This window comes from Papilio polytes, unplaced genomic scaffold (assembly GCF_000836215.1).
Source record: "Papilio polytes unplaced genomic scaffold, Ppol_1.0 DF824024.1, whole genome shotgun sequence".
Taxonomy (NCBI): domain Eukaryota; kingdom Metazoa; phylum Arthropoda; class Insecta; order Lepidoptera; family Papilionidae; genus Papilio; species Papilio polytes.
In genome coordinates, this window is record NW_013525180.1 from 454,329 (window position 1) to 470,284 (window position 15,956).

A 15,956-nucleotide genomic window follows, 5' to 3' on the forward strand; every position below is an offset into this window, starting at 1 on the left:
AAATTAAAACAATAAGATTTTTAAGTTTTTAATAAAACATAAAGTTCATGCGTTATAACAAATATAGGAACAATATCTTTGGCAGTCTGAATCTCTAATAATATTTACATCGTAAATTCTAGAAATCGGACTGTCTATTTTCTTTACTTTTTTCCTATTTAAAATAATTATAATAAAATTAAATAGATATTTGAGACAATGTTAACATTATTATGGCACGTTTAAACTTTACATTATAAAGTGTAATTAAGACTTAATATAAAGCAAAATATTTAAATATGAGTATGTAACCAAAATATAATAAACATTTACGAACAGGACGTGAGTCAGTAGAAGACGGGACTTCCCAGTAATACTGGGATACATTCATCTTATCACGGCGACATATAAAATTAATAGTAACTGTGAAATTATAATCATAGAGATTCTATCGGTTATATTAATCGAGTATCCGATAATAAAACTTAAATATAGTTTATCAAAAATAGTATCTAATTCTAAATAACTCTTATTTTGATTATTATTAACGAAATCTTATTCATTAAAGGTTTTCATAAAAGCTATGAGATTTTACATAAAGATATTTCATTAACGGAAAACATTACACTTATTTATAAACGGTGTTCTTATTTTAAATAACGAAATATAACCGTAGACTTCCTTTACCGAAACATCCTATAAAACCATCCCAGTTTTTTGATAAAAAAATAAGAGGTAATATATTTTTTTTGGAGAATGTTTTGGCACTAGAAATACTTATAAGTCACAAATATATAGATAGTTCAACCACTAACTTATGATGCTAGGTCTTGACGTTTTATTCACAGTTTTTCCCAGTTGTTGTTCAACCAATCTATATGAGAGCTCGTACAAAGAGGACCAATTTAGATTGAACTTTTGTGTTCACTACATAAAATGACTTAGTAAAAAGCTGATACAATGACTTTTGCGTTAGTTAAGTCTGACCTCGACCGTGTCGTCGGCTAATATTTCCTGGTCATCCGCGTCGTCGTGTGGACTCAGTTTTTCAGCAAGCGGCCGTGTTATGAAGAGACAGAAGTGCTCGTTGGCTAAACCTTGCATTGCTCTCCTTCGTAGTACGACCAGAATTAAAAATATAACGACCCCTTGGAGACAGTTGAATATATCCATAATTTTCCTGAAAATAGATATAAAGATTGGATATCGGCTTTATTTGGATAACAGACGAATGTTTTAGTTATTATTTATTATAACCGATTTAGTTTTAGTAAAAAAATCAAGATAAACATTTAATAGAAAGTAAATCTTTACCAAATGATATGGGCTTCTCCGTGAGCGAAACTAGCGATCTCGAACGTCCAAGAGATACCCATGACTAGGAACAGCTTAAGAGACACCAGGAATCTAAAAATATTGATATACTTTGTTACATAGGATTGTAGAACTCTGAAAGAGTCAGTGGCAATTTACATATCACTGATTTTTCTCTTAATAACTACGAATGATATATTGTCCTTACATTTAAAATGAAAGTTTAAATTCGTGTTTTGATAAATCGACAAGGACGATATCGCACATGTACAAATAAGAAACTCCTGTTCACATTCACTTACTTATGCTTAAGGTTGTTCAACTTGCTGACTTCGTACTTCCTGTTTTGTTGCATCCATAAGTTGAACGATGAAATAACGAAGATAATGATATTGGCCGCGATGAGAACCGCAATCGGTCCATAGAAGAATATCCATGTTTCGGTTCGGCCTGGAATTACAATGAGATGTTTATGACAAAGAAACGGATTTTTATACGATTGAAAATTTTAATTACAAATTGCTTTTGGAATGAAATCCATAAATCTTTTGTTCATTTGTTGGATGTAGAATCTTTATCTGTCTTGGTCTTTCTTACCTTGGAACCAGCAGCTGTTGTTTCCAATTCCTGGCTTCCAGTGGTCTCCCTCCGCGAAGTTTGTGATAAGGGATACGGCCAGGAACATGAGTGTGCAGCCCCACGCGTAGCAGCTGTACCAGAAGTACTGTTTTCTCTCCGTCTTCTTCAAGTAGGCCGAATCCCTGCAATTGTTTATCTTTTATACCAGAGATTCAAACACTATTTATTTTTCGTAAACCCCTACCAAGGAGTACATATATAAGAACAAGATTTATGGTTTGCTAAAGTTAGTATGTATAATACTTACTGAACGCTGCGATACATGTTGATGCTAATAACGTTCATCCAAAAGAAGGTAGCCATCATCCAGAAGTAAACAAGGAAACCTTAAAAAGGACAAATTTTATTTATTGGTTCAACGAATAGTTTATCATATTCTTTACGGAGTTCTAGTGGTAGTATATATTGATTTCTAGAGTGACTACAGTTTCTTGTTTGAATTGTTCTGAATTTGTATAGTGTTATGTGATGAAATTACCTGCAACAGTGCAAATGTCGCCAGCGAAATGTGGACTGAGCTGCAGCACGCCCAGGGAGAGGAAGCCCAGGGCCATGCTCACGCACATGCACATGTAGCACAAACCTTGCAGGTCTCTGAAATTCAATAAAGTGTAAATAGCACTTTATTTAGATTTTTCTATAAATTTTTCAATTCGCATCAGTACAGCCGCAGACTTTTGCGTTAAAGTTACAGTATAAAAAGTCAATAAATCTGAAAGTGTGATTGTTTCTTCAAATGTTACAAACCTCATTTGCGGTAGATACATGTAGACAGCGAAGGTGGCCGCCAGGAAGAAGACAGAGATGATAGTAAGAATTCCCCCAGTTTCTATATTGTTGGATTGGCTCACTCTTTCAAAGCAAACGATCGCGACTGACAGATTGCGCAAACTAGGCACACTCGAGTTGCGGTCCATTGTACCAATGCAGTATCTGGAAAATACAAAGTCTATGACATCAGTAGTTTAAACACGGCTAGTTTCAAATCCTTTTAAAAAGTTTGGTTCCTATTATGCCACAAGACTAAGAACACTGGCCGTATATTTGCCTGCTTGATTCAATGACTCCTTGGTTTTAATTTGGTTATGGTAAATTATAGTAATGTCCTAATTCAATACTTACTGATCAGTGTCTTCAGCAAAGATAAATCCTGGTGAATCTTTAGTGCTGAGTTTATCATTTTGTAAGATAATATCCCAAAGGACCATGCGGCCACTGGAGCAGTTTAATGCGATCTTCTCTACCCCGTCGCAGTAGAGTCCTCGCTTGATGGTCTCTTGGTTTGAGCAGCATGGTCTCGCGCACGAAGCTGCGCCAACGCATACCAACAATAGAAGTAGCGATCCCTGAAAACAAAAGAGATATGTTACTGACTAGTTGTTACCCAGAGACCTAGTCCAATTTTAATCTGATGAAGAACTGATCTGATGAATAAATTCCGATGAATTACTATCGTTTAGTATCATACAACTATCAATACTTTAGTTAGCATTAAGTTACATGAATTTCTTTCCTTCAGTCTAAAACTTTGTCTACAACAATATTTAAAAAGTGCGAATGAGGAATTTAATTAATTCAATTATGTCTATTTTATGGTTTTAAAATCTTTTACACCAGTTTGTTTATTTAACTCACTGATATGATCGTTAACCTTCAGTTAGCGTTCGTTGAACTTTATTGCATCATGTGCCCTCAGTTCATTCAGTCGACCATTAAAATGCAACTACTCGTATAAATAATTATCGTTGAAGCTTTCCATTTTACGATAAATTCTCTTCAATATCGAAAGTTATTATTTTTGATTAAACTGTTTTGGTTATTTAATTGTACCTTGAATTGATTTTAGTATTTTTAAACAATTAATATAATTGTAACTAGCGTGATTAACTTAAATAGTTAGAGCTACTGCTCCCGCAAGGATGGCGCACTATTCCAATCCATCTAATGACATTTACAGCTGTCAAATAGGGACGGGACCTCTATACCAATAATCTAGTGTTGCGCCAATTCCAGTGCAGTACTAATTTTCTTCTTAACAATATGTATATGAATAGCAGAGTACGTTTGACCGCGAGTTGTAGAAATGACCTTTACGACGGCGTGGAACCTAATTATCCTCCTTACATATTATTAAGGATCGCTGATTGTTCCCTGACCTAGTTCGAGGTTCTGCCGCTGTGACCTGCATGATCTGCGATATGTTAACGATTCAATTAATGTCTTTGTCTCATTGATAACATCATCCCAGCCGATACGGCGTGAGAATAAAGACTTACAAAAAATAGAGTTACCTTTTCGAAGATTAACAATACGGTAAATTTATGTAATCCGTTCTTATTTATTTCTACAAGTACACACAACATTATACACTTACAAAATTATTATAATCAATTTTACTTTAATTTTTCGCCTGTAGTCTTAAGCCCGCTACATACTTTCTATATAACTGAACCGTTAGAATCTTCAGTTAAAACTGTCAGAACTGACCCTCTATAGCGAGCTTTATCGACTTGATCTATTTTGAATATCACAGTTTTATTCGTTTTATTTTCTGAGGGTCATAGAGAGTATACTCGGCAGTTAGGTCAGTACCGCAATCATCTTAATGCAAGCCACACACGTCATGTTTTGCATGATGTGACAAAACTATTGTTCTATGAATCACGATTATATTGGTTTATTTCGTCATACAAAACCTAACTTGTGTGGCCTACAGAAGAGTGCATAATGCAGGAAGTATTTTGTGTAATTGATTGTTTTAATATCTACTCGTATTACATTACGTAAATTATTTTTTTTTTTGTTTGAAATAACAATAGAAATTCGTGGTAGATGTTGAAATCAGATAGTTCTTGTTAATCTAGAAACTATCTTTTTGTTAATCGACATAATAACGTCATTGAAAATAGATCAAGAACGAAAAAAATAGCTTTTGTAATTTTTGTTAATTCCTTATACTTGTAACGTAATTGCTGATATATTAATATTGGACGGATTCGATAAACGTTAGCAGGTATATAAGTGAAAGTGAATAAAGATAGAAACGAGAATAATTTTTTAAGTAAATTAAAAAGCTAGGTTCTCCATACCAATAAGTACTAGTTTAATATTGTATTATTTGTGCTGATAAACTAACTATATATTTTAGACGCTCATAGTATGTTATCTATCTATTCCTAACATATGGGTGACGTGTTTATATATATTAATCTAGATATAATAATATTAGATAAAAAATCTAATCAATTGAATGACTGTATAATACGTAATATTGATATATTTCTGAATTCGCTTCTTCGAAAAATAATTTCTCAATAAAAACACTAGACCCAAGTGTTTTCATTATCTGAGTCATGAGTTATTTTTACTTTTACTACAACACAAATAAACGTAATAATCGTGTCTCTTTTGAAATTAATACGCAGTTAACTTTGATAATTCCTACATTGACATCTGTATTGTTTTTAACATTTTGTGTTCAGTATGCACTATAACATTTTACTAAACTATCGAACAACTGTTTAGTCTCGCTTTGATTCCTATAAGAATATATGGAGATGTTCACACTACTCCATTTTTAGTTGTGCAAACAGTTCGACAATCGCACAAAAGTTGTGCGATAGTTTAGTCAAAGTTGTGCGCCCGATTTTAGTCCAGACAGGAAACATTTAAACAAATATGTTTGTAGTATCACAAAGCTCAGTCACAGTAAAATCAAACAGCCTGTTTAGACGGTGGGAAGGCGAGTATAAAAAATAATATGAAATAAGCATTTGTGTTTTATAACTAGCCAAACATGAGATAATGTTGTATTTAAATGTGACGCGGTTTCGTCCAGTTAAGTCAAAGCTATTTAGCATAGACAAATTTGTTGTTATCTTATCGACAGGATACCCTCATAGTACGGCGCTCGTGATGTCCGTCAGCTATTTGAATAGGATTCAATTGTTAAATTATGATCCAAAATATATAATGTTAAGAACAAAATTAGTACCGTGCTGTAGAATTGGCGTAACTCTAGATTATCGGCATTAACGTCACGTCCCTAGCTGACAGCTGTCAATGTGACTAGAAGGATGGATACATATATTGGCGCGCATTCCTGGCGAGTCTCGAGTGGAGTGTTAAAAAAAAAACATACAGACGAATTGTGTACCTCCTTCTTTTGGGAAGTCGGTCAATTAATATTGCTAAGTGCAAATATATTAATTCTCTAAAAATAACAAGCTGTAATTTTTAACTAATATTTGCGTTTTGTGTCTCGATATGTCTGATACTAGTTTGTATCGATACCGGGTCAAATTGACTGTTTTGAAAACCATCTACAGACGCTTAGTTTTGAAGATTCGAACAGTACAGTTACAACTAAATGTTCTTATTTATGCAATATTTTTAACTGTCACTGCAATTTTTAGGTTCAAATTTCTCAATGACTTCGGCGTTTGTAGGAAGCTTTCACTAATTCGACCGTTTAAGATCAAAATAATGTTCTGGTTTTTACTGTGACGTACAAAGTTAAATATTCTCAGAATTATGAGTAGAGATTCCGTGTCGTCGTATCTTCATTAAGTTGTTTACGAACGACTGATTTGTTTTTGTGTTTGCCTTATTTGTATTGCGGGAAAATGTATATGGAATAAATATGAAAACAGTACGTGCTTGTAATAAAAACAATATCATACTGATATCTTCATTAATAGTGTCTTTAGCTTGTTCCAGACAATGACATGAGTAAGGGCTTTGTTAGGTTTTTCCTACATTTGGTTTAACTACCTCGTTTACATGTAAACTTCTTGATTTTGTGGCGGTTGAGAAGGTTTATTAAGTAATCTATGATGGCACCAGAGTAGTGTTTAAATATATTTCGAAAATATATATTTTTGAGTTGTTACGCGATAGGGTAGACACGCTATCTATACTAAGGTTATAAAGAGAAATGATTTGGATTTTTGTATATTTTAAAATAACTCAAAAACTACTTGATTGACTTCAAAAATTCTGCATCTTCAAAAAGCTACGTTATCGCTGAGTATCTTAAGCTATATTTTTTTAATTTCACGTATACGAAGTTATTAAGATGGGATGATACTGTTTTTGATGATTTGGAATTGCTAATTTGTTGCATATCCGTTCATTAATCTCAATTTAACATTGTGCGCGTGCGCAGATTCTTTTTGTCCGACACTTCAGATGTTTAAAATTAGAACTTTACGCGCCATCTCTGTTTATTCGTGTCGGATGCAAACAAAGAAGGATTAACCACTCGCGTTTTAATTGCTTTTATTTTTAAACAGCGTTTATGGTGCGAGAATGAATTGTTTTAAAAAAATAGTGACGTAAAAACAACAGTGTTCATAGATATATGAGAGAAAGAGTGTAAATATAACTTTTATTTTTTAATTATAAAGCTGTGTATGCATAGACTGCTCAAATTACAAAATACTTACATCTGGCAGTATGGTACATGATAAGTTGACATACTATCAATCCGGGGTGCAACGTACATTTATCACATGTGTGTATCGATTAGAGAGTATTCCAAATTATTAGTAATAGTTATTAACAAAATATTATTTACACAACGGTTTTTTATTAAATTTAAAACATTTTGGAATCTGCAAAGTACTATCTCGTCTTCATATTTTTGTCTATCTATACTAATAGTATAAAGAGGAAACATTTGGATTTTACTGTGTATTTAAATAATTCAAAAACTACTGGATTGATTTTAAAAATTCTTTCGCCATTAAAAAGCTGCGTTGTCAGTGAGTAACATAGGCTATGTTATATATTATTTTTTAATTTCACGCGGACGGAGTCGCGGGCGAAAGCTAGTATAGTATAAAGAGGAAAGATTTGAATTTTAATATGTATTTAAATAATTCAAAAACTACTGGATTGATTTAAAAAATTCTTTCACCATTAAAAAGCTACGTTATCAGTAACATTTTTATAGTTTTTAAAATTAACGCACGCAAAGTCGCGAGTTACAACTAGGGTAAAATATGAACGATAATTTGTTGGTTATAACCCTTGTCGGGTCATAAGTGAAGTTTATTGACTTTACATTCGACTTATCGCCAAAGATACAAATGACCAACTATGTTTTGTTTCACTAACAAGTGATATAAGTATCATGCTAATTGTGTATGATTAAGTTATTTTCAATAATGTAGATTTAATAATTTTTAAATAATAAATCTTGTACTCTTCAGAGTGGCTTCAACCTACCCTCTACACTAAATATAAATACATACGCGGTCAAAAAGGATCTAGTAAACAAATATGTAGAAATATAAATTTCATATAATTTAGGTAGATAAAAGTATTAAAATACCCACTGTTTAGATAATAATTTACAATTATTTAACATTTAAACCCAACTACGATGTTATCACAACTATGTGGATATGTAAACTCATTTACAACTCGACTATGTACTTAGTAAACATCATAATTAATGTAATGATGTAAAGTAGTTGATAAAATTATTAGTATATCGAAATACAATTCTTCAATGTAAGAGAATTATAAATAAAGTTATTTATAGATAACTAACAGATTTATATTGAATTATGTAAAGAATTAATGTTATCAAACGAATATAAAAGAATTAATACTTTTTCAGTATATAACGTGAATAAAGTTCACAGATTATTCAAATAATTAATATAGTGGAATTTTAAGAAAAATTAATTTCTTTTTGGTTTAGGGTAATTTATGATTTTATTCGTTTTGTTTTAAAAAGCTGGCGGTTTTGTAGGTACAAAACCGCCAGTTTTTTAAGGTTGCGTTTTTATATTACGTAGAAGGTAATTTCAATTTAAAGCATAAAAGATTAGAGAAAGCGTAACTTTTGACGAGCATATAAAATTAAAATAATGAAAAACCTTTTAGCTCAAAAATTACTAAAATGGCTTACCTTCATTTTGGCGTAACAGCGAGCAAACGATGCGCCACCTCGCAGCACATTAACAAAACGCACAAACTGCTGTGAATCAATTATTAATCTATTTTATATTTATTTCGATTCTCACTTATCAGAATCGAGTAACACTCGATAATACGTGTTGAATGCGTGCGACTTGGACGATGCCGTGAATGAAATAACGCAATTTTAGTTTATCGTTTTGTTATGATATTTAAAGGGTAGCTGAAGTTGACACTAATGTACAGTCACTGAGAAAATTGTTACATAAATCAACTAGCTTCCGCTCGTGACACCGTCCGCGTGGAACTAAAAAAAAAACAAAAGTGAGTAGCCTATGTTTTCTTCCAGACTATCCTCTACATCTGTACCAAATTACAATGAAATCGTTCAGCCGTTTAGGCTACAAACTCAAACAACCATCCATCCATCTAAACTTTCGTATTTATAATATTAGTAAGGAGTGATGTAGATAGTTGTGGAAAATGGTAAATTCTTTTAAAAACAACATTTTAAATCACAACCGGATGGTGATATTAAAATTTTAAATTAACTAGTTGTTATAAAAATGTTTGAGCTATAAAGCAGTTTTGATTTTAATTTTATTGACAGTAATTGGACATACTTTTCGAGCAATACATAAATAATCAGTTATTCCTGAAATACATGAAGATATTCGCTTGTGTTGTATTGTAACCTGAAATCTAAACAGTTTGATTAGTATTTTTTTTGTTACAGTACTCTGAAAATCGGAGTATCTTCATGCATGTTTGATATTTTATTTCGGAAATAATAAGACCATAGAGATAGATACTAGCACTTATCTATCCGTATACAAGTTGATATGTGCGATTGTCTTCAGTATATTGTGTTACTTCAAGTTTCCACTGCAATTTTTGCAGCGCCCCAACCGGGCGTAAAGTACATCAAACCACATACAATTTTTGTCGATGACGTTACACATACGTTCTCGAATTGTTAAGCAAATATTCGTGATGTACCCTCATATTATGGCTTGTTTAAATGTTTGTTTTGATGTGGTAAAATTCGGATCATAATCTAAGGTATATTTGTGGCATGGCAGTGATCCTAATACAGACTTGGGAGAAAGAATTGAAGTTTGTGCTCCCAAGTTACTTAGTTACAATTGTATCAACACATCTATATAATACAACGCCATCTAGACAACGGTATAGGTACTATCTGGTGACTAGTAGTATTTTAGTTACGTGGTGCAGAAAGATATCGCTAGATGTAGCTTTAATCAATACAAAATTAAATAAAATGCAATGTTTTTAAAGAGCTTTTGTGTATCCAGTATCTATATAAAAGATTACTTTAGAAGAACGTTTGAACCACAACAGCTGCAATCATATTTTTAGGTTAAAAAAAGAGACACTTTTTTATTAATTTTTATTTGTTAAATTCCAATTATAAATGAGTACAAAATAAATTTTTAAACACTAAACAATAATAAAATACAACAATTTTTTACATTATACGCCTCGGAATATTCATTATCATATATTGCATCAGGGATTATAGGTTATAGGAGTAACTTTGAGTCCGAAAACATTAATGCAACTTAAAACATAATATGAATAAAAGCACGTTACTAAAGTAGGCACAAAGCATTCTATTTTTAAATAAATCTGATTATTTGTGCCCCATTCTGATCTGATATTCATTCCGAAGAAACAATAGTATATTGTTATTAATTCTTATTCTATGTTAATAATTCATCTTAATTAAAGTGTTATTTTTTATGTTAATAACGTAAAGTCTATAAAATATTAAAGGTAAAGTTTGTTGACTAGTTTTGTACTGTTGTGATTTACTTAAAATAATACATTAAATAGGCTGATTAAATGCTATAGGTTGTGCGTAATAATCCATTCAAATTTATATTTATCAATATTATTGTATTTGTATTACACTTATTCTTAAAAACTTTTTACTTTTGCCCTAAGCGGGCCCTACAGTATCCGAGATATTATAATGACGGTTTAGAATTCAGTAACAAAGTCTTCAAATGCTGGCAATTACCACATCAGAGCTATCACTAAGTCAGTAGCAGAACACACGTGCGGATATGGTCTAAGTCAGGGGTGGCGAACATTTATGCATCAAAGAGACACTTTTTAAAATGAATATTCAATGCGTTATTATACGTGCCATCAAATATAGACTACGATTATTATATAAACTCCAAGGTACACCTTTTTAGTGTTTATGATTTTGGACGACACGAAATTTGACGTTAACCCCTTGTCTAAGTGATGGTGACTTTCTCATCCATGGGCACATCCATGGTGTGTTGTATGACATCTTCGTCGTCGTCTGCGAGTGCGAGATGGCGCTCCACGTGCGGCGCGAGGCAGTCAAGCACGCCGCGCCGCAGCAACGCCTTCACCACGCGTCTCCGTAACACGACTAGCACCAGGAAGATAAGCGGACCTTGCAGCACGTTTACAAAGTCCAATATCACCCTGCAATAATATATGTCGTATCAAAACAATGTTATCGTGGCAAAGGACATCTGTTTTATAACCCGCTGTAATTTGACATTTTTGCATTCATAAAACATAATATTGTAAACATGATATTGTACAAAAGTAGATTGTTTCACGCATCCATTTTATAAAAATTTATTAAAGTAATTATCAACATTGAAAATTAATATCGACTGTTAGTGGTAACAGAACATCCATAGATGTACATTTTAAGGTCAACTGGTAAAAGAGTTCTTAATAGTAAATAATATAAATCAATTAAACCTTTCATTTAATGCGAAATGCGTAAAAGTGCGTATAGCGAAGTATCTGATAGTTTGCATGCAAATACAATACCTTTAGACGGTTTGCTATTTATAGCCGGTATATGCGCTCGAGGCAAGATAACGCTATGATAACAGTTATCGTCAGCTGACGTCATTATCGTGAACACTAGTAGTGCATCTTAGAAGTCTCTGACCCTTAAGACAAATGTTTTTTCATGGTTTTCGTCGTAATTTAAACCTACTTTGGGAACCGAACTAAATTCATTTTACACATTTATTCGGAAATATTGGATCTTAAGGAAATACGTACCAAATAATATGTTTATCCGATATGGAGCTTATCATCTCGAAGATCCACGGAACTCCCATTATAATGAACAGTCTGACTGTCATCATGAATCTGAAACAAAAAATGTTTGTAAAAAAAATTAATTGGTACAAAAATATTTTATTCGATGTTTATTCGGCTGTTATGTTATGTTATGTTTGAATGTGATGGCTACAAAGGTTGAGGAAGACCGAAGAAAGTATAGATGGATTGTGTAAAAGAGGATGCTTAAGGGAGTGAATTCAGATATGACGATTGATAGAGATAGAAGAGCTGGACTCTGTCAACCCTCCGTAGGGATAAGGGAAAGGTGATGATGTTTGTTCGGCTGTTTTAATTTCTGCTATATGAACATATAAATACATATCATATTTTCAACAAGTACATGAATTAATACTTTAAAACACAAGTCGGATTATAACCAGTTATAAAAAGGTGTAAGAAATATTTCAATCTCTTGTTGATTAACATATTTTTTAAATCAAATTATTGCGTGACAATGTAATAACTTCAATAGGATAAATGAACTCTTATACAAAAACGTTTTATATCTGTACGTGAAGATAATAAATTAGCAGAATAATTAAATCATTTTGCTATTGTTGTAAGGACGTTATCCAATTTGTATAACTAATGTACCATTCAACATTCCATCCAACTTTTAATGGCTGTTTAAATTGCACATACATTACAATTAAAATAAGTATGATATCGCAAACGTAAGTAAAAATAGTTAAAGCAGTTATTAGTTACTAAGATCGTGTGTTACGTCATTTCTGTTTGATTGTTAGACGTTATAATTTGCATTTTAACGATACATTTGTCAATCTATAAATAAACGGTGACGAATAAGGCGCGGTATCGTATCAGGAGATGAATGAAGATATTAACAAAGGTAAAGCAGTACCTACAACAAAATAAAGGTCATTTGCTCAACCAAAACTGCAGAAATTCATTTCATTCATTCATTACACGTGCTTGAATGTTTGTCCACGATCTCCCAATTAAACATTATCTCTTTCAAATTCATTCATCGTATCACACATATTAAAACTTTAACAGTGGTAGAGCCCGCTTTAACATCTTCGCGCGAATGGGTCGGCTCGCCCGGTGTAATGAAAGAAAACAGGCGTGAAGTGGAAGCAGTTCCGCGTTTCGTCTGATGAGTGTGGTGCCGGAGGCCTAATTTTAGTTCCTTTCCCTTTCCACCCTTTTCTTAAGAGGAAAGGATGGGAAGGAAAAGTGGATTTGACGGTGGAGGAGACGCATAGAAAGGGGAAATGTTTTCTTTATGTGCGTCTCCTCCTCCGTCAATGAAGGGTAGGCAACGCATCTGCAATTGCGGATGTATATGAGCAGCGGTCGCTTTCCATTTCGGTGGATTCGGGTGGTCCCTTGCTTGTTTGCCACCTTATATTATAAAAAAAACTGGCTTTGCTCACCAGCATGTATGAATTACACAGTTTTGTACTGACTTGTATTTGAGCGCCTTGAGGTGCGTGGAGGCGAAGCTTTGCCGCCAGAGTACTACGGAGGTGTACACGAAGATGCAGATGTTGGCGGATATGAGAATCGACATCACGCTATACATGTAGTACCACTGCTGCTTCTTGTCTGGTTAAAAATACAGACAATTTGAGTCAAATATCAACAGTCAACTGGCGACGTTAGTATGTAATCTCTTTGATGAAGGGTACGAATTAACTTTGTTTCATTTTAGCCATTTTTAAACTACTATGACTAGCTTTCGTAATTGCCTCAATTGACAAAATTTTTACTAGTAATCCTCTTGAACGGTTTTCATGAGCGTACAATATATATGCCTTGTTGAGAACATTTAACATACCGAAAAACCAGCAATGGTTTAACCCGATTCCAGGTTTCTGATGATCCCCAGGTATAAAATTAACAATGGCCATTGCTATTGTTATCGCTGCGCTCGCTCCCCACGCGTACAGGGCGTACCACGAAAACTCCTTCCATCCGTAGTCCACTGTTAAGGGACGTCTGAAACACCAAAAGAAGCATAAGGCAACATATTTCAATTCGTTGATAGTTACTATTTGTGTTGTTGCTTTCGAAAATATGAACAACTTTTGTACCACTATATTATGGTCATTGTTGTGATGGATGGGCAACGTTTATCTCTTCCATATATCTTTAAGCTCTTTCACATAGTCCATTTACAATGTCATCATGTACTCATGTAGCCATTAATAAATGTTTAGCTTAAGGTAAATAACATCATCCTCCATACACTTGCCATATTACACGTGGAAAATCCATAAAATCTCCTCGAATAATTTAATAAATATGAGCAAATACTTTTAAACCGTTTAAATGATAATTAACTTGTGATTGTTATATGGCTCATACCTCATGTTGCGGAGTATCTGAATTGATATAGCATTCGTCCAGAAGAAACTCGCAATGAAGAAATAGTACGTAAGAAAGCCTGAAAAAAAATAACATTGTCAGTTTGCCAATCCTCCTTCCTACTAATTTCGATGTTCGTTAGAGTTTGTAGCCTCAACAGCTGAACGGATCTCGATGAAATTTGGCATAGCTGTAGAGCATAGTCTGGAAGAACGCATAGACTACTAACTTTAGTTTTTTTATTTTAATTTCATCCGGTCGGAGTCGCGAATGAAAGCTTTTTTTGTATAAATATATTGCGTTTGTATGTTTACATACCTCGTGTTGCGCAGAGATTCATGTCGGAGTATGAGCTAATGAGATTCATAATCGCCAAACAGAGGAGGCCCAGAGCGAGGGAGATGCAGAAACATATTATACTCTTTCCGTTCAAGTCCCTGAAATTTAATTAATACACATAGATGAATTTTAGAACATCAATCGCCAACTTTTGCAAGCAAATTTGTCACACGATAACTGAAACAATTTGCAATAATCTTTTCAAATTGATCTGTGAAGGAGTTTTATAGTAGAAGGTGGAAAGCGAGCACGCGGTATAGTGTTAGCCTAGCCTAGTAGCTGCCAGTTCTAAGAGGCTACATTGTCGAAACGTCATAAGGCTAGTATTTGACAGAAGTTTAAATAGTATGTTGAACTACTCACCTTATTTCTGGAAGAGCAATATAGATAATGGCTGTCAGAGTAAGGAAAATGACAGACACGAGCATGCAGTACGCCAATGCGCTTTGATCAACAATCTCATTCTCTTCCTCGTCTTCGCAAATGATGGCTGCTTTCTTCGCCTTGAGCAACGATGATGTGTTCGTGCTTAACGAATAGTTGCCAACGCAAAATCTGTGAATTGAATAAATGCAATACTTTAATCGATTCTCATCAAACCCTTTAGTGTTTAAAAACCTAATTTAATATTTGATCTCTAACTATTTTTGCTTGTACGTGGTTTTTTAATCCGTTTGGCTCAAAATTAAAGGTTGTTAAAATTGCGTTAGCTATCGTAAAATATGTATTTTTAGCATTCCGGGAACGTGAGGATCGATAGTAATATTGTTATTTAATAATTCTTAGATTTCCAGATGACCGTGAATCTAATATTGAACATGAGGTAATCCAACCTATTTTTGACCGACTTCCCAAAAGAAGGAGGTACTCAATTCGTCTGTATGTTTTTTTATTTATTTATTTTTTTTATGTGTTACGGCATAACTCCGCCGCTAGTGGACCGATTCTTTTTTTATCCGAAAGGTTTGCAGGTGGGTCCCATTTTTTTGTTTGGTTTTTGGAGTCAAAGACTACGACGTAGTTAAATAGTTTAGCTCAAAATCGCGCGACGAAATTTCGGGTCATTTTTGCTTTCTTTGCTTACGTAGCCTAAACTATAAGACCTACATAAAAATGATGTATGGAAGAATTGTATCCCTTTAAATTTGCTAAATAAAAGTCCGCGATAGCATATATCTATCTATTAAGGTTGTCACACAATAACCGTTTGTTTCGCGAAAACCGTCAAATAAATGCAATCGACTTCATTTAAAACGCTTTTATTCTTATTTGGT

General features: G+C 33.4%; 3 protein-coding genes across 4 annotated transcripts in view; 1 reads left to right on the plus strand and 2 right to left on the minus strand.

Annotated features, from left to right (window-relative positions):
• Positions 1 to 15,956, plus strand: part of LOC106101048 (intron-binding protein aquarius) — a 52,565-nt gene that overhangs the window by 9,242 nt on the left and 27,367 nt on the right. The gene's annotated exons all lie outside the window — the stretch shown is intronic.
• Positions 13 to 9,047, minus strand: LOC106101053 (probable G-protein coupled receptor Mth-like 3). Its single transcript, XM_013280147.1, has 9 exons — positions 8,855 to 9,047; positions 3,055 to 3,278; positions 2,680 to 2,865; positions 2,411 to 2,526; positions 2,180 to 2,258; positions 1,891 to 2,054; positions 1,596 to 1,743; positions 1,294 to 1,386; positions 13 to 1,159 (listed from the first exon to the last, which is right to left on the minus strand). The coding sequence occupies exons 1-9, from the start codon at positions 8,858 to 8,860 to the stop codon at positions 952 to 954; spliced, it is 1,224 nt and encodes a 407-aa protein (XP_013135601.1). The 5' UTR covers positions 8,861 to 9,047; the 3' UTR covers positions 13 to 951.
• LOC106101051 (G-protein coupled receptor Mth2-like) overlaps positions 10,318 to 15,956 on the minus strand; it is a 9,887-nt gene continuing 4,248 nt past the window's right edge. Inside the window, exons 2-8 of the mRNA XM_013280145.1 lie at positions 15,046 to 15,237; positions 14,662 to 14,780; positions 14,344 to 14,422; positions 13,814 to 13,974; positions 13,443 to 13,581; positions 11,950 to 12,039; positions 10,318 to 11,349 (exon numbers count right to left, since the gene is read on the minus strand). Of these exons, the coding sequence (XP_013135599.1) occupies positions 11,133 to 11,349; positions 11,950 to 12,039; positions 13,443 to 13,581; positions 13,814 to 13,974; positions 14,344 to 14,422; positions 14,662 to 14,780; positions 15,046 to 15,237 (997 nt within the window). The 3' untranslated portion in view covers positions 10,318 to 11,132. The remainder of the gene's footprint in view (positions 11,350 to 11,949; positions 12,040 to 13,442; positions 13,582 to 13,813; positions 13,975 to 14,343; positions 14,423 to 14,661; positions 14,781 to 15,045; positions 15,238 to 15,956) is intronic.